General features: G+C 40.8%; 2 protein-coding genes across 2 annotated transcripts; both read left to right on the plus strand.

Moving 5' to 3' along the window:
- Window positions 1-10,004: 10,004 nt before the first annotated feature.
- LOC115779913 (uncharacterized) lies at window positions 10,005-13,904 on the plus strand. Its single transcript, XM_030728803.1, has 3 exons — window positions 10,005-10,336; window positions 10,563-13,119; window positions 13,887-13,904. The coding sequence occupies exons 2-3, from the start codon at window positions 11,239-11,241 to the stop codon at window positions 13,902-13,904; spliced, it is 1,899 nt and encodes a 632-aa protein (XP_030584663.1). The 5' UTR covers window positions 10,005-10,336; window positions 10,563-11,238.
- Window positions 13,333-18,565, plus strand: LOC115780619 (uncharacterized). The gene is made up of 2 exons (XM_030729902.1): window positions 13,333-16,891; window positions 18,193-18,565. The coding sequence occupies exons 1-2, from the start codon at window positions 13,943-13,945 to the stop codon at window positions 18,193-18,195; spliced, it is 2,952 nt and encodes a 983-aa protein (XP_030585762.1). The 5' UTR covers window positions 13,333-13,942; the 3' UTR covers window positions 18,196-18,565.
- Window positions 18,566-18,828: the final 263 nt, after the last annotated feature.

The following is an 18,828-nucleotide window of genomic DNA, read 5'->3' on the forward strand; positions in this document are numbered from 1 at the left end:
AAGACTCTGCCTGCTTTTATGGACGCACCGAGCCAGGGGGAGGATCTTTCACCTGTCCTCTCACTTTGGCTATCAAGCCTCCCCTGCACATCAGCCTGCACACTTCAGGCTCTGAATGACAGGAGTGGCTAATCCTGTAAAACAGGTAGGGAGGGATTGTCAGGGAGATAAGCCAGGACACACCCTGCAACAGGACAAGGGAAAGAAGCAAAGTGGACTCAAGTGAAGTGGAATGAAAAAAGGAGTTTTATGTGTTCTTTATGTTGATTATTTTAGACATATACACTGATGCAAGAGAGAAAATTAGAAACAGGGTGAAAACATATCATATTTAATACATAAACCTAGAAACTACTGACACATAAATAGTCTTGATATGTACATTCTCACATATAAATGAGCATGTATCATCCATTATCAAAGTGTACACATAGATTCCTGCCACTAACAAACACCTCACCTCAAGTAACCTTGAGCTGTAACTTAAATTCTAACTTTTTACATAATTAGTGCATCCATTATCAACTATCTACTATCTGTTTCGCAGATAAGATTAGGCTAATAGATTAGAGTTTGACATATAGGTACAATTGTGCTGATAAACTGATCTAAAATGAATTAAATTTTTGTTTTTCCTTTGCCACATTTGGAGGGAAATATGTTGCATTAAAGATGGCTACTTTTCAATAACACTTTAATCCAGAACATTTGACCAGATCATATGATACAAAATTGTTATAACTGTAACTATCTCAACGTATATAAATCAGATGAAGCTGGCCACACCCTAAATGCTGCTTAAGTTGTGTAACAAAGCACAAGAATCGTGAGTAGACACTCCCATTCCATTTAAGCTTTTCACACTTAACAATACAGTAAAAGGTGAATAAATATACTGCTAAAAAAAACACTTTAATTGGAGTATAGCATCAAGTCATTTAAACTTTGGATATTGATCTGCTCAGTCAAGTAGCAGAGGGCATTGTTAATGAGTTTTAGCTGCTTTTGTGTTGATGAAATTAGCAACTGGTGCACTAGAGGAGGAAAAATGAGAAACCCACCAAACAGGAATGATTTTACAGGTGGAGGCCACTGGTATTTTTACCTCCTCATCTTTTCTGACTATTTTTTCACTAGTTTTCCATTTGGCTAGGGTCAGTGTCACTACTGGTAGCATGAGGTGATACCTGGACCCCACAGAGGTTGCACAGGTAGTCCAACTCCTCCGCAATAGTACATCAATATGTGCCAGCGCCAGAAGGTTTGCTGTGTCTCCCAGCACAGGCTCAAGAGTATAGAAGAGATTCCAGGAGATGGGCAGTTACTGTTTGAGAGCTGGACAGGGCTGTAGAAGGTCCTTAACCCATCAACAGGACCAGTATCTGTGTCTTTGTGCAAGGAGGAACAGCATGAGCACTGCCAGAGCTACAAAATGATCTCCAGCAGGTCACTGCTGTGAATGTCTCTGCCAAACAATCAGAAACAGGCTTCATGAGGATGGCTCAACGTCCTCTACTGGGCCCTATGTTCACTGCCCGACACCGTGAAGCCCGATTGGCATTTGCCATAGAATACCAGAATTGGCAGGTCCTTCACTGCTGCCTTGTGCTTTTCACAGATAAGAGCAGGTTCACCCTGAGCACATGTGACAGACATGAAAGGATCTGGAGAAGTCATGGAGAATGTTATGCTGCCTGTAACACTGTTCAGCATGACCAGTTTGGTGGTGGGTCAGTAATGATCTGGGGAGACATATCCATGGGGGGACACACAGACCTCTACAGGCTAGGACATTAGGTATCAGGATGAAATCCTTGGACCCACTGTCAAATCCTACACTGGTGCAGTGGGTCCTGGGTTCCTGTGGCGAGAGTATGCAGGCAGTTCCTGGAGGATGAAGGAATTGATACCATTGACTGGCCCCCACACGTACCTGACCTAAGTCTAATAGAACACCTCTGGGACATGATGTTTTGGTCCATTTGGGGCCCCAGATTGCTTTATACTTGTTTTGGCTTTTTCTGTAGTTCTGAAGTGGCACTGAACAGATTTTTACAAAGTTAAATACCAGGAGAACAAATAACACAGTCTTCCTTTCAAAATTAATAAGTTAAAATCATGAGCAGATAAATTTACCAGTGCTCATTTTAGTACAGTAACACATCTACCACCATAGCCATACATGGCCTAATAGTTAATACCTAACTTGAATGGCTTTACTGACTATAAATTTGACATTCACTCCATGACTGTAATTTGTAATGACATTCATCACTGTTCAAAGAAAAAGCCCAGGCTAGTGTTACTATTTTTCTAGAGATAAATGTGTGCTTCAAGTAGAACAGTGAAGTCTTCTGCTCTGTTAGCAATGTGTTAGCATGGTGCCATCACTTGACCCAGCTTTCTTAGCTATTTATAACCCTCTAACCTTCCTTTAATCTCAAAAATTCTTAAAGGAGTAGTTGTAAAACAGCTAACTGATCATCTGCAGAGGAATTGTTTATTTGAAGAGTTTCAGTCAGGTTTCAGAATTCATCACAGTACAGAAACAGCATTAGTGAAGGTTATAAATGATCTTCTTATGACCTCTGACAGAGGACTCATATCTGCGCTTGTCCTGCTGTACCTCAGTGCAGTACTGCTGACCATAATATTACAGAGTTTAGAGCATGCCACAAGTAGAGTTTCATGCCATGACCCATTCATATTATACATGCTTTTCTTGGGCAGCACTGTTAGATGTTAGATACCCAGCTTTATCCATCCATGAAGCCAGATGACACACATCAATTAATTAATGTAAACTGCAGGGATGTTTTAAAGGCATAAAGACCTAGTTGACCTCTAATTTCCTGTTTCTAAATTAAGATAAAACTGAAGTGATTGTACTTGGCCCTACAAATCTTAGAAACATGTCTAACCAGATACTTACTCTGGGTGGCATTATCTTGGCCTCCAGTAACACTGAGGAGTCTTGGAGACATTTTTGATGGGGATATGTCCTTCAATGCACATTAAACAAATATGTCGAACAACTTTTTTGCATTTGTGTAATATCTCTAAAATTAGAAACATCCTGTCTCAGAGTGATGCTGAAAAACTAGTCCGTGCATTTATTACTAATAAGTTGGACTTTTTTAATTCATTACTATAAGGCTGTGCCTGAAAAGTTCCCTGAAAAGCTTTCAGCTGATCCAAAATGCTGCAGAAAGAGTGCTGACAGGGACTAGAAAGAGAGCATATTTCTTCCATATTGGCTTCTCTTCACTGGCTCTCTGTTAAATCTGGAATTGAATTTAAAATCCTTCTTCTCATATATGAGACCTTAAATAATCAGGCCTCATCTTAGGGGACCCTGATTTCTCCTTTAGTTATGCTACAATAGGCCTAGACTGCTGGGGGGGTTCCCATGATGCACTGAGTATTTCTTTTTCACTCACCTCATTTCACTCTGTGTGTTTATGCACCACTCTGCATTTAATCAGTAGTTCCCTCACCCACCGATAGGTCGAGAGAGGTTATGTTTTCGGTCACATTCCTCTGTCCTCCTGTCTGTCTGTTATCAGGGTAACACAGGGTAAAATTATAAATGGATTTTGATGAAAATTTCTGGAGTTGTCGGGGTGTTACAAGAAACAATTGATTAAACTTTGGTGGCAATCCAGATCACAATCACAAGGTATGTGCTCTCCTGGGTGCCCTTCTAGTTTTAATCTCTGCTCTCTTTCACAGCATGTCTTTTGTCCTGCCTTTCTCCCCTCACCCCCAACTGGTCACGGCAGATGTCTGCCCCTCCCTGACCCTGGTTTTGTCAAAGGTTTCTTCCTGTTAAAAGGGGGTTTTTCCTTCCCACTGTCACCAAGTGTTCATAGGGGGCGTTGTCTAATTATTGGGGTTTTCTCTGTGTTATTACAGGGTCTTGACCTTACAATATAAAGCACCATGAGGTGACTGATGTTGTGATTTGGCACTATAAATTGAATTGAATTGAATTGAACTGAATTGAATTGAATTGAATTGAATTGAATTGAATTGAATACTCCAAGCCAAGGCTAAAACATGGAACAGTCTGCACAATAAAGTACAGCTGGCAAAATAAATGTCCACACTCTGGTTATATTCAGTCCTGGAAACAATTCCAACAACACAACAAAAACACTAAAAACATCAAAGATTATTCCTACATGAAACTGCACTCACTTCAAACAATGTTTTCCTGCAGTTACAATTAAACATGCGTGTATCACATTGTGCATGTAGTTAAATGCACATTTGCATTGGACTCATTCATTCTTGCACTGCTTTGCATTTTGAATACTGAATCTTGACTTTTAGTGTGTGTGTGTGTTAGCAGTATTTAAGCAAGCGTAAGATATCCAAGCATGGATTACTGCAAACAAAGGACTAAACTTTAACAATAAAGTCTTATTAAAGGCTATTCAGTCAAATGCTCCAGGTGGAATAAAGCTTTAATGATGCCAGAACGCTGTCACACAAAAATAATGCTTCAAGATTATAGTTTGTCCTCCTTTGTTCTGGTGAAAATAACCTGCTACATGAATCAGTGATGTGCATTCAAGACTGAGTGGTTGTTTTTGTGCTTACTCTACCACACCCACTTCTCCCATACTCAAACACTGACACGCTTGTTTCTCGCCTCTGCACCTTTGTGGGAGAGGTCTGCATTCCTTTTCATTCTTCCCCAACTTTTCACATGCACATGCCTTTAATTTCTACCATGGTGTGGAATTTTCTCCAAATCTCAAGTAGCTGCTGTCCAGCTGTTATTCAAAGAAAATGTATGCTGTACTCTTGTATCTTGCCAAGTTTGACCAGTTGCATTACAGCCATTTAAAAACAGGATTACCTGCACAAACATATCAGTATCTGTTTGAGTACTTTCTCTAGTGCTGTGCAATATTTTTACAGCAATACTCAGCGTGCAAACTTGTGTGTCAGTAAATCAAGCCACACAGTAGTAATCACCAAACAGGGTGGGGCACTGCTACCTGGTCCAAACTATTGTTTCATTGAGATATTTGATGATCAGGAATTGGGAGTGGTGAGGTTTCAGTGGCAAAGTAAAGATAAAATAAAATCTTTCTGAAACAAGACGAAAGGATCGACACAGATCACAGTTGGTCTGAGCTTTGTCCATGCTTGTTTGAATTGTCATCAGCCGTGACCATGTCACAGTTTAACACTCAAGCGTGGTCAAGTCTGAGTAATCTGAAGAAACTCAGTATGCAAAACCAAATACACTCAAGTCAAGCTCCCTGTCTAAGATGGGGCAACATTGGTAAAGGTTTATAAAGAGCCTAGATAATAATTAAATGCCAGTGTTATTTATTTTGGGTATTTACATTCATTAAAACAGCTGTCTAGCATATAAACAAAAAAAACAGTCCCAAAGATATTGATCTCATTTTATCTTAACACCCCACCCCCCACCCCCCACCCCAAGAAATAAAAAACAGTGGGTAGGGTGTCACATAATCTCTAAAAGCACAGAAATACAAAATATATCAGTGCATCAGATGACAGAAAGCTGTTATAGAGTGAAAAAAGCCTCATGATTATATATTGTATGGCCGATCCTGAACCTCTCACAAAAAGCCAGACTATAAAGAAGTGTTACCACCTCTGTAGACGCTTCCAGCCGCCGCAATATTTGCTCTAAAACCCTGTCCCCACCCATGCTGAATGACTTCCTTGTGCCTGCCTTGCATACTTGTGAAGAGACAAATTGTATCAGAACATAGCTCAGTAATTTAATCTCATGAGAATTCTGTGACTGCGCCGTTACAGTCTGACCATGTGATCAACTGTTAAAGTTGAATAAAGGTCCCAAAACATTTAGAAAGTATCATTATGATGTGATATAATTTTATATCTCAAATAAAAAAAAAAAAAAAACAACCAAACAACAACAACAACAAAAAAAAAACAACTACAGCACATAGTGTAACCTACTTCCCTTTTGTACCTTTCCAGTGTATGTAACCTGGGTGTGGGCACTTTTACATTGTGAAGGTGTGGTTTGGTAGGCTACCCCTCTTCATACTGACTTTCTTAATAAATAGCCATGCAGTGTGAATAACTAGTACTGCAAGTTACATCACCTTGTGTGGGGGGTAGGGTGGGTGGGGAAGGTTGCATTACTAATTTTGTTTTAAGTCAGTCTTTGATCAAGTTTAGACAGTTAAACTCCATGAAAGGGCTTGATCAGCTCTGGCCAGTGTGTTGGAACCAGAAAGTGAGAGCATGCATTCTACATGAAAGATGGACGTATGTTCCAGGCCTAAAAAGTGAAGCCATTGCCTTAAACCTGCATTCCCTCTAATGACCAAGAGAGTGTGACTCCTCTGGTTCCAAAAAGAAGTCCAATTATACAGAATTAAAGTATATGAGAAACAGTCCATTCATTCACTTGATCTGTGGCCTCAGTAAACACTTTCCTGATGAGTCCCTGCTTTGTAGCCCTACTGGATTCAACAAGATGCTCATTTTGTACATTATGGTCCCTATTTGAGTCAAATAGATTTAAAATAACAGGATGTGCTTCAGGGTGTGACTGCATTTTTATTGAAAATTTGCTACACATGCAAAATTCTCAGCTTCTTAGTCAGATCCAGTTTTCAAAGAAAATGGTGGTAGTAAAAGTGAAGGAAAAACAAGCAACTCCACTTCTGAAGAGCCGAAACAGTACCTAAATTTTTTTCTTATCAGTGTGCTCTAAACTTTCCATTGTTGTTTTGAAGCTTAGCCTCTGGCCTTGCCTCTAGTTGCAGGAAACCTGTTGAGCAGCTCTTCCTTCCATCTTTTGAGGTATGTTTTTGTCTTGTTTGTTTGAACTCATCAGTTTAGTTAACGTACTTAACAAAAAGCATTCTGATTAGTTGGTTATGCAGTAAGCTTGAGTAGCCATTGGTGATTAATCTTAAATTCCTATTAATAAATAGAAAAAATAAAAACAAAAGATCACTACTTCTGCTTTTACCTCTTGTGGTCTAACCTTGATTATCGGGCAGATCACTGCATCAGTGAACTGCGACCTAGTCCATTCTATATCTAATATGTCTTCTCTTTGGGTGGAGCACATTCCTGTCAAAATAAGCAGGTTGTGAAAGTCTGGTGATTTAATCTTTGCGTTTAATGTAATCTTTCTTGAGTGTGTGACAATGTGAACAGTTGAGAAATGCTCAGACAAATTATAGAACAATTGTGAGGTTTCTGCTTTCTGAGAAGTGATACCAAAGTCTTGCAATGTTGTTTTTAATTGTAATCCATTCACCCCAAAACACTGAATTTTAATGGTGCATCCACTTGCAACTTTTATTTACATTCTCAACCCAACTGTCAACCTTCACATTACCCTCAACACACCCGCACGCCTGCATATTCTACTTGTAGACAGGTGCTTTTAAACCACTGGGTACGGAAACACCAGCAAAGCAGTATCGAGTTTTGATGTAATAAGACTTAAATCAGTGTAGAATTGCATAATATTAGAGCCTGAAGTTTGGGGGTTTGAGAGAAACTTGGCAGATACACCTGAAGTCAAACAAAATCCCCACCCATGCTGGGCGGGCGTCACCATGAAAGAGTTGCTCTGCACGAACAAACCAGGAAGAGAAAACAATATTTAGCAACCCAGTTACTTTTGGACCCTTGAAATTACATTATTATGTGATTAAATGTGATATTAATGCAAACTTTATATAGTAAATAAAAATGTTGATATTCATTTTTCAAATGTGGTAAAATACTTCTATGTGCTTATGTACTTATGGGCAGTTTGTAATATTCAGTCTTCCATCTGCAACTAAATTATTAAAGGATGCACATCTCTCTCACACACACACACACACATACCAGCAGATACACACACTTGCCATTAGATCTGAAAATTTCCTCATTTGTGGGTTTAACGTTTTTGTACAGCAGTACAATCGCATACCTGTTTCCACGGCGTCGAATTGCACACATTTTCCATCCTGTGCAGTGCTCATTTGTATTCTCACTGTAAGACTGCCAAAGCTTTCTGTGTTAAGTGGCCTCAGCAAAGTTCAGGAAGATTTTAAGTAAATCCAATCAAATGTAAACTATTGACTAAACATGAGGAATGGTAGACAGACAATAGGAAAGTCAAAACCTCTGGACACATGAACGAACCCCTTTGTGCTTCCTTTGGTTTAAGTTTGTGGGTGTGTTCATGAGGCAGGAGAATGTCATGCTGGATTTTAATCTAGGCCTCAGAATTTCACCACCTGCAAAAAGGTACACACCAGAGACAAGAGATTGTCTCTGGTACACACCCTTAAAATACAGCGACCGCAAGTCATGCATGGAAGTATCTTGTTGACGCAAAGCTGGGAGAATGTGGTTAACCTGTGATGAATGTGTAAAAAGTTAACACAACAAAGAGTATTTGATGAAACTCTCTCAGACGCTGACACGCTAAGCTGCATCGCAGAGTTGCTGCTGTTCACTAAATTCCCACAGTCACAAAGTTGATAGTTTGCTGGCATGCTGAGATATTACTTTACAGTTCTGGACTTTAACACTTTAGCTAAGTGTCTACACACATGCACTCACACACAGAAACACGCACAAACTGCCTTACTTTTGTTGTAGGCAGGCATGGGAACTCTGGCACAAATGGCAGTCTAACTCGATGACTCACCCTTTGTTAGACGGGGAAGATCATGAAAGTTGTCTAGCCAAATGAAAGCCTAGCAACCAGATCATTTGCTTGTGGGCATATGAAAACACCTGTTTTTGCATGATGTCATATACTGTACCTGTGTTGTAAGTTTTTCTATTTATGTTCTATTTTCTTAATGTTGTTTAAACAGTTGTGCCGCATTGATCATCGGGTGATGAAGGGTGAACAAATATAAACTCTGTGTGTGTGCGTGCGTGTGTGCGTGTATGTGTGCGTGCATGCGTGTATGTGTGCGTGCGTGCGTGCGTGTGTGTGTGTGTGGGGGGGGGGGCATTCATGTTTTCAAAGGAAGATTGTGTGAAACCTTGTGATCGCCTGTATTTTTTCAAGCTTTCAGTTTTCCGGCTAGGCCTACTTTTTCTTTTTTTTTGTAATATCTGCAAAACTGTTGACATTCCCATCAGGCTCAGCTGAAGTATTTATTGCTATTTTGCAAATATTAATATGCTAAGAGGTTCAACAAATATATCTGTAGCCTGTTAACCCTCAGCATGTTTGCATTTTCACAGTGCAAATGTTAGCATGCCCGTATTATCTCACAGCACTGCTGCATGGAGCTACAGCCTCAAAGACCTGCACACCTGGCTGGCCTCTCTCATCAGCTCGTTTAGACTGAGTGTGGATCAGCATCTCTCCCGGTCTTCTGAGTGCAGCCAGTAAGAGTGGTGGTGCAGAGAGCTCTGGTTGACTGTCCAGGAAAAAAAAAAAGGTTGAACTTGACTGAACCTTTGCATTACGTACAGCAATGAAAGTAACCGCCGCGTGCTTGTTGCATTATTTTGTGTTGCAAAGGGGTCATTCCATCTCAAATCATCAAATTTTTATATTTTCCATTCAGCCAGCTCCAGTTTGCCTAAAAAATGTTATGGTCCAAAGTCTGGACACATATAATGATTGCTGTAAAATAGCTTTATATATCAATTTTTTCAAGACATATATATATATATATATATATATATATATATATATATATATATATATATATTAGGGGTGGGACTCGATTAAAAAAATTAATCGAATTAATTAGAAGCTTTGTAATTAATTAATCGAAATTAATCGCATTTTAATCACATTTTAATATTAACAGGATAAATATTAATTTAAGTTTGGTTGATGAATGAATCAATATACATAAGCTTAAACTTCAAAATTTTATTTTCCCACCAGTCTACTACACAGACCAACAAAGGGTGGAAGTGCTCCTGTGATAAGCAGACTCCTGAAATTAAAGTTAAGCTTCATAACTGGATAGTTTTATTCAACATTAATGTTACTGACAGAATTTATTCAATGCTCTTCTTTGTATGTCTGTAACAAATATTTGTAATGTTCCTTTAAGTAATGCGTTTGGTCCAGAACTCAGTGGAGCGGAAGTAACATTCAGTGCGGACTTTTTAGAGTGTGACACAAGCAACAAGGACTATGGGGGCGTGGGTTTCTGCATCTCCTCGCCATCTTCATACAGGACTTAAGTATATAAAGGACTCATGTCAGTTGTTATGGTGAAGTTATGTGTCAAGTCCAATTTTTGATCCGCTCATTGAGAAGAGTGAAGTGCAACTCCGAAGTTGATCGTATTTCTCCCGTTTGGTTACAGCAGGCAATGAGGTGCGTTCAAGGTGTCTGTTAATTTGAGTTTCCATGTAAATGTGATGAAACAGGCATTTTATGTCTGTAAACCTAACATGTACTGGGTTTATATTGGTCATAGTGTTATTATAAGGCATGTTACATGATGTCTAAATGATTGAAGTTTGCTGAATGTGTAAGAAAGGAATTAATGGTTACTGTTTAGGAATTGTGAGGTTTCTAAATACAATTTTTATTTTATTAGTTCTCACGATGGCAACGCTGAGTGATCCTGTTGGTGAGCTTGGAATAAACCATCTGTATATAAAGAACTTGTCCTCGTGGTGACTGACGGGAGTAACAGTGAGAACTCATCTGCTCCTTGAGAGTGGACGAGAAGGAAGTGAACACAACCCAAGTCGCCTACAAGAGATGTCCTTGCACAAGACTCCACCAGATGCCACCAGCCAAGAACGGGTTTGAATGTCCTAACAATACTAAGGAAAGACACAGTGAAGGGTTCAAGTGTGCTGCAGAAATTTAAGCTGAAGATCACCTACAAGTTTGGATGCTTTAAAGTGCAAGCAAATAGGTCCTAAGGTGTTTTCATTATATCTGCATCAAGAACATTCAAGTTTACGATAATTTAAAGTGTTGAGCTATTTATGCTTTCATATTATTGTTGGTAATTTCAGACCCATGCTACTGAAACTTTAAGTTTCACAAGTCTTGGACTTTAAGTTTGTAAGAATAGATTACTCAAAGTGTTCGCTGATATTCTGCAAGTTCATCTTCTGTGATTAATCCAACTTAACCACGTTTATATAATCAGTCTCTAAGAGGTGCTAATTTAAGTAATGTGAAATTGAGTGTGCATTGTTCATTTTTGTGGTTTTACTAAATCAACCCAAGTGCATCCATTCACCCCAACTGAATCCAACATGTCAGTCACAAATGCATCTAAAGATTATGATAAACATGAGGAAAGGAATAATACCAAACCCCAGGAATATCCTCCACTGTGCAGTTCTCCTCCACAGAACATAGATGGTCTGCAAGAAACCCAAGGAACATTAGAGGTTCAGACATCAACGAGTAAGTGTCCACAAACTACACAGGATGTACAACAAGCACCTCGCAAAAGCCATCGGTCACGAACATTAACTGAGAAGGGAAGAGAAATGTTGAAACCCAGGATTAAAGAGTTGGAACAAAGCTTCAAGATTAAGTATGAAAAGTGGAAGGTTCTAGCAAAGGATGCACATCATTCACTTTCTGGCAGCTGTTCAGATGAAGAGCTACAAACCATAATAAACAACATCTCCTGTGCATCCAGAGAACTAAATACAGCATATGAAAATTGGCGTAAGGTGGACAATCCTGATAATAATGCAAGACGCAGAATTGACAGCAGTGAAGAGATAACGAAAAATGTTATTGAGACTGCAAAATGTTATTTGAGAGGAAAGAAACCAGTTGACACACAGTTTATTGGACATGAATCTTTCTTAATGTCTGAGAAGTCATATCACACCAGCAAGCACTCACAGAGCTCTAGTGTGTGCAAAGACTCACAAAGATCATCAAGGGTCACCTCTAAGTGTTCCAGTGCAACATCCATGAGCAGACAAGAAGCTGCAGCTAAAATTGCTGCAGCTGAAGCAACTCTGGAAATTATACATGAACAGCAGTGTCAACAAGCAGAGCTTCTAAGACTGGAAGCTGAAGATAAAAGACAGATTGCAGAGCAAACAGCTGAAGCTTGTAGACGACGTTTAAGGATGGAGGAAGAAGAAGCCCTGCTAAAGGCAAAACTGGAGGTGGAAAATGCTGCCAGGCGGAAAATTTTGGAAGACAAGCGAAGGGAACTGGAACGGTTGGAAGCAATCAAACAGCTAAGTGCTGCGAAGGCATCAATGCAAGTATATGAGCAAGATGAAAATTCAGAAGAAGAAATTAGGCAGTTGCTACATGATTGCAGATTGGAAAGGGAGAAGGAAAGTGACAGAATTGACTACAAGGGTCGAAATGTTAACGCACCAGAGCTTCCTTCTCCACAACATACCGTTACACAGCCACTGCATGATGGCAGTATAGCAGCACTTGCTAGGGTGTTGGCAGATTCTATCAGTGCCAGTCGTCTTCCTATACCAGAGCCAACTGTATTCAGTGGTGACCCTCTGAAGTATAAGAATTGGAAAGCTGCCTTTCAAACTTTGATAGACAGAAAAAATATACTGGCATCTGAAAAAATCTACTATTTAGGCAAGTACGTTGGTGGACCAGCTAAGAAGGCCATTGAAAATTATTTCCTGCTAGGCACAGAGGCTGCTTACATTACAGCATGGGAGGTTTTAGAGGAAAGATTTGGAAACTCTTTCCTTATTGCAAAGGCCTTCAGAGACAAACTAAATGCATGGCCCAAGATTGGCTCCAAGGACAGCTTAGAGCTTCAGGAGTTTGTAGACTTCCTGCATAGCTGTGAAACTGCGGTAACCCAGATTAATGGATTAGAGATTCTTAATGATTGCAACGAAAATCAAAAAATCCTCTCCAAGCTTCCTGACTGGCTGACTTCAAGGTGGAATCGAAAGGTCTTAATAATAGAAGAAGAAACTGGAAGATTTCCAAGCTTTAGCCAGTTTGTACAGTTTCTTATTAAGGAAGCAAAGATTGCATGCAATCCTGTTACCTCACTCCATGCTTTGAAACAATGTGATGGGGAAAGGGCCAAACCACAAGGAAAGCGGGGTCATGCAGCTAAGGTTCTATCAACAAACAGTGATGAGAAGAGTGACACCTTAACTTGTGGCTGTAGCTCAGTAGGTAGAGCAGGTCACCTACTGATCGGAAGGTCAGCGGTTCGAATCCTGGCTACTCCGGGCTACATGCCAATGTATCCTTGGGCAAGATACTTAACCCCAAGTTGCTCTCCGACCGTTCTGTCGGAGTATGAATGTGAGTGAATGTTACTTAATTAAAAAAGCACTTAGCTTCATAAAAATGGAAGTGCTTGTATGAATGGGAGTGCATGGGTGAATGTAAACAGGTTGTATAAGCGCTTTGAGTGCTCATACTGAGTAGAAAAGCGCTATATAAGAACTAGTCCATTTACCATTTACCATTTGTGTATTTTGTGAAAGATCAGGTCACAGTTTGTACAAGTGTAGAAGATTTCTGGAAAAACCAACAGTAGAACGACACAAGTTTGTTCAAGAAAGTAAACTGTGCTTTGGCTGTCTCAAACCTGGACATCATTCGAGAGACTGTAAGAATAGAAATACTTGCAGTACATGCCAGAAAAGGCATCCGACTTGCTTACATGAGGATCGGAAGGAAGAACAGAAGTCAGGAAAGTTTGAAAGAACAAAGGAAGGCGATAGCTGCAGGAAAAGAAACGAACAAGTAGAAGAAACCAGAGCAAGACAAATAAGTGAGGTGACATCTAACAGAGTTCAGCATGACAACACCAGCACTCAGACATCCACAATTATTCCTGTGTGGGTTTCAGCAGTGAAAGAGCCTAACAAAGAAACACTTGTTTATGCACTCCTTGATACACAGAGTGACACAACTTTCATTCTTGAAGAGACAGCACGTTCTCTAAAGGCAAAGGGTGAACAGGTCAAACTCAAGTTATCTACCATGGCCTCTAAGACTACTGTTGTATCATGCCAAAGGCTCTCTGGTTTGCAAGTCAGAGGATTCAATTCAGAGAAGAAAATAACTCTTCCTACAGCTTACACAAGGAAATTCATTCCTGCAAATAGAGATCATATCCCTACACCAGAGACAGCTAGGGCATGGGCTCATCTTGAGCACATCGCTGATAAGTTAGCTCTTCCTCAAAGTTGTGAAGTTGGCTTACTAATTGGCTACAACTGTTCACAAGCTCTTCTTCCTAGAGAAGTGGTGTCTGGTGAAGAAAATCAACCATTTGCACAGAGAACAGACTTAGGATGGAGCATTATTGGATATGCCAGCCCATACATGGATGGTGGAGACGCTATTGGAGTGAGCCATCAAGTTATCACAAGGCAAGTGACACCATCACTCCAGCTTCCATCCAGTCGCAACCATGAAGTTCACTATGTGTGCAGGACACAGATCAAAGAAGTAATCTCATCTGACATAATTAAGGCACTTGAATGTGACTTTAATGAGAAGGTCGCTGAGGACAACTACTTCTCCCAAGATGATCTTCAGTTTTTATCAAAACTGAAACAGGGAATCCGGCACAAAGAAGATGGTCATGTTGAGATGCCTCTCCCATTTAAAGGGGAACGGCCAAACTTACCAGACAATATCCAGTGTGCTGTCCATCGCCTCAAGTACCTAGAAAGAAAGCTAAGGAGAGACAGACAGTATTATCAGGACTACAAAACCTTTATGGAGGAGACTATTACTCACGGAGATGCTGAGAAGGTCCCAGATGCAGATCTTCACAAACACCCAGTGTGGTATATCCCACACCATGGTGTTTATCATCCACAAAAGCCTGGCAAAATACGCATTGTTTTTGACTGTTCTGCCCGGTCTCAGGGAACATCCTTAAATGATCACCTTTTGACAGGTCCAGAACTGACAAATTCCCTTGTTGGTGTCCTGTGTCGCTTTCGCAAAGGAAAAATAGCAATCATGTGCGACATAGAACGCATGTTCCACCAATTTCATGTCAAGACTGAGGACCAAGATTACCTCCGCTTCCTCTGGTGGGAGAATGGAGATTTGGAGTCGGAGCCATCAGTGTATCGTATGAAAGTCCATTTATTTGGTGCTGCTTCTTCCCCAGGCTGCGCTAACTATGGACTTAAACACCTTGCCGCAATTTCAAGAGAAAACTTCAGCAAAAAATCTGTCAGCTTCATAGAAAGAAATTTTTATGTAGATGACGGCTTGACAAGTGTGTCCACTGAAACTGAAGGAATCCAGCTGGTGAATGAAGCAAGACAGCTCTGCAGCAGAGGCAACTTAAAGCTGCACAAGTTCACCTCCAACAGCAAGAATGTATTGTCATCCGTTCCCGAGGAAGAACGTGCTGGTGGAGCCAAAAACTTGGATATGGCTCTCGGTGAACCATACATGGAGAGAGCGCTTGGTGTCCAATGGTGTGTCACATCAGATGAGTTCCAGTTTAGAGTAGTGGTAAAGGAAAACCCTATCACTAGAAGAGGAGTATTATCCACAGTGGCATCAGTGTTTGATCCACTCGGATTTGTTGCACCATTCATCCTTGCAGGGAAGAAAATCCTCCAGCAAATGTGTCATGAGAAAGTTAGCTGGGATGATCCTCTTCCGGATCATCTGCAGCCTCAGTGGGAATCCTGGTTGAGAGGTCTTCAAGATCTAGCCAGCATTAAGGTACAACGATGTTTTTCGCCATCAAGCTTGGGAGAAATCGAACTTCATGAGCTTCACCATTTTTCAGACGCCAGTGCTTCAGGTTATGGAGAGTGTTCATACCTGAGAATAGTGAGTGCATCTGGAGAAGTACACTGTTCCCTAGTGATGGGGAAAGCAAGGGTGGCTCCTTTAAAGGTGACAACTATACCCAGGCTCGAGCTCTCTGCAGCCGTTGTAGCTGTACGCACAAGTGACATGCTCCGGGAGGAGCTCGAAATAGAAAGCCTGAAGGAATACTTCTGGACAGATTCAAGAGTCGTCCTTGGCTACATCAACAATGATGCAAGGAGATTTCACGTTTTTGTAGCAAATCGTGTCCAGCGTATTAGGCAGAGCACTCATCCTGACCAATGGAACTATGTTGCCTCAGAGGACAACCCTGCTGACCACTCTTCTAGGGGACTGACAGCTGTACAGCTAAAGACATCGAACTGGTTTAGAGGCCCAGATTTTCTGTGGCAACTACAGCTCCCAAGTAGGTTGATCATGGTGGGAGAGATTTCAGAAAATGACCCAGAACTACGAAAGGCTCATGCCCACAACCTTCAATCAAGGGAAGAGCGGTCGCTGCTTGATCGTCTTGAAAGGTTTTCAGATTGGACAAGAGCAGTACGGGCAGTAGCCACACTGAAATGTAGAGCGAAGGGCCAGAAACTAAGGTCCAATGAACCCACAACCTTGGAAGAACGTAAGGAAGCAGAAGTTTTTCTTATAAGACTGGTTCAAGCCATGCACTTCCCTAAGAACACAATGAGTCGTAAGCAAAATGGACAAATCAAAGCAACTGACAAGACAAACAAATTGCACAAATTAAACCCATTCCTTGATGAGCAGGGTGTGCTCAGGGTAGGAGGGCGTTTAACCCACTCCAGTCTTCACCCTCACGTGAAACACCCAGCTATCCTTCCCAAGGAAAACCATTTGTCAACACTCCTTATCAAGCATTATCATGAAAGGGTGCAACACCAGGGACGGGGTATGACTGTTAATGAACTGCGAGCCAATGGTGTTTGGATTCTTGGATGCAGTAAGGCAGTCTCGTCACATATTTACAACTGCACAAGGTGTAGGAAGTATAGACGCAGCACTGAAGAACAACGGATGGCTGACCTCCCACAAGAGCGTGCAGAGTTGACTCCACCCTTTACATACTGTGGGATGGACTGCTTTGGACCCATCTATATTAAAGAGGGAAGAAAGGAGTTAAAACGTTACGGACTTTTACTGACATGCATGTGCTCCAGAGCCATACATATCGAGATGCTCAATGACTTAACAACGGATGCATTGATCAATGCTCTGCGCTCATTTATTGCATTGCGTGGAAGTGTCAGACAACTTCGCTGTGATCAAGGCAGCAACTTTATGGGTGCAAGGCGTGAGTTTGCTGAAGCTATGAAGGAGATGGATGGAGAGAAACTCAAAAAATTTGGATGTGAGTTCATTATGAATACTCCATCTGCGAGTCATCAAGGTGGCCTTTGGGAACGGCAAATACGAACGGTACGTAATGTCCTTTCATCCATCCTTGACCAGTCGGATAAAAGACTTGACAGCAGTTCTTTAAGAACTTTCCTCTACGAGGTTATGGCAATTGTAAACAGCAGGCCATTAACAACAGAACATTTGCACAATCCATCTGGTCCAGAACCTTTGACGCCTAATCACATCTTGACTATGAAGTCCAGCGTTATTGCTCCCCCTCCTGGAAGGTTTATCAAGGAAGATCTGTACCTTCAAAAACGATGGCGCAGAGTACAGTTCCTAGCCAACAGCTTTTGGGCACGGTGGAAGAAGGAATATTTGTTAAATCTTCAGAACCGGCAAAAATGGAGCAAGGTGAGAAGAAATGCAAAGGTCAACGATATTGTGCTACTTAAGGATGATTCTGCACCACGTAACCAGTGGAAAATGGCAAGGATCACGGATGTGTATCCAGGGAAGGACGGACAAGTGAGAAGCATCAGGCTGTTGATCAGCGATTCAACTTTAGATAATAAGGGAAGGCGGACCACAAAACCCACCTATCTTGAGAGGCCCATTCAGAAGATAGTAACTTTACTAGAAGCTGATGGATGAATCATTTTCACACCTTTCACACTTGACACCTTTCGTACTTTTCACGCTAGTTGTTCTTTAATCTCAAATGTGATTTGTTATGATTCACAATGGTTCAATTTAACGCAAAATCACAGGTGATTTGGTGGGAGTGTTACTGACAGAATTTATTCAATGCTCTTCTTTGTATGTCTGTAACAAATATTTGTAATGTTCCTTTAAGTAATGCGTTTGGTCCAGAACTCAGTGGAGCGGAAGTAACATTCAGTGTGGACTTTTTAGAGTGTGACACAAGCAACAAGGACTATGGGGGCGTGGGTTTCTGCATCTCCTCGCCATCTTCATACAGGACTTAAGTATATAAAGGACTCATGTCAGTTGTTATGGTGAAGTTATGTGTCAAGTCCAATTTTTGATCCGCTCATTGAGAAGAGTGAAGTGCAACTCCGAAGTTGATCGTATTTCTCCCGTTTGGTTACAGCAGGCAATGAGGTGCGTTCAAGGTGTCTGTTAATTTGAGTTTCCATGTAAATGTGATGAAACAGGCATTTTATGTCTGTAAACCTAACATGTACTGGGTTTATATTGGTCATAGTGTTATTATAAGGCATGTTACATGATGTCTAAATGATTGAAGTTTGCTGAATGTGTAAGAAAGGAATTAATGGTTACTGTTTAGGAATTGTGAGGTTTCTAAATACAATTTTTATTTTATTAGTTCTCACGATGGCAACGCTGAGTGATCCTGTTGGTGAGCTTGGAATAAACCATCTGTATATAAAGAACTTGTCCTCGTGGTGACTGACGGGAGTAACAATTAATGTCTCACTTAATATAGTTGGAAATTAATTATTGATCAGCTGTATTCCTTGATGTTGTTATGCTTGTTTTAACAGCTTATTTTGAATAAAGACTTAAAATTAAACCACAAAAAGGAGAAAAAGTTCATTCTCCGTTTAACCAGCTGCTTTTACACAGCTGTGCTTCGCAGCTAGACGACATGAGCTAGGCAGAGGTGAGGGTAGGCGATGCTCATATGAAGGCTAGCCGCTCACTTCCGGCCTTTGCGG

The sequence above is a fragment of the Archocentrus centrarchus genome, chromosome 5 (assembly GCF_007364275.1).
Source record: "Archocentrus centrarchus isolate MPI-CPG fArcCen1 chromosome 5, fArcCen1, whole genome shotgun sequence".
Classification (NCBI taxonomy): Eukaryota; Metazoa; Chordata; class Actinopteri; order Cichliformes; family Cichlidae; genus Archocentrus; species Archocentrus centrarchus.

Bases quoted from the DNA above. Each gene is read 5' to 3' on its own strand.
- LOC115779913 (XM_030728803.1), top strand. From the start codon at position 11,239: ATGTCAGTCACAAATGCATCTAAAGATTATGATAAACATGAGGAAAGG.
- LOC115780619 (XM_030729902.1), top strand. From the start codon at position 13,943: ATGGCCTCTAAGACTACTGTTGTATCATGCCAAAGGCTCTCTGGTTTG.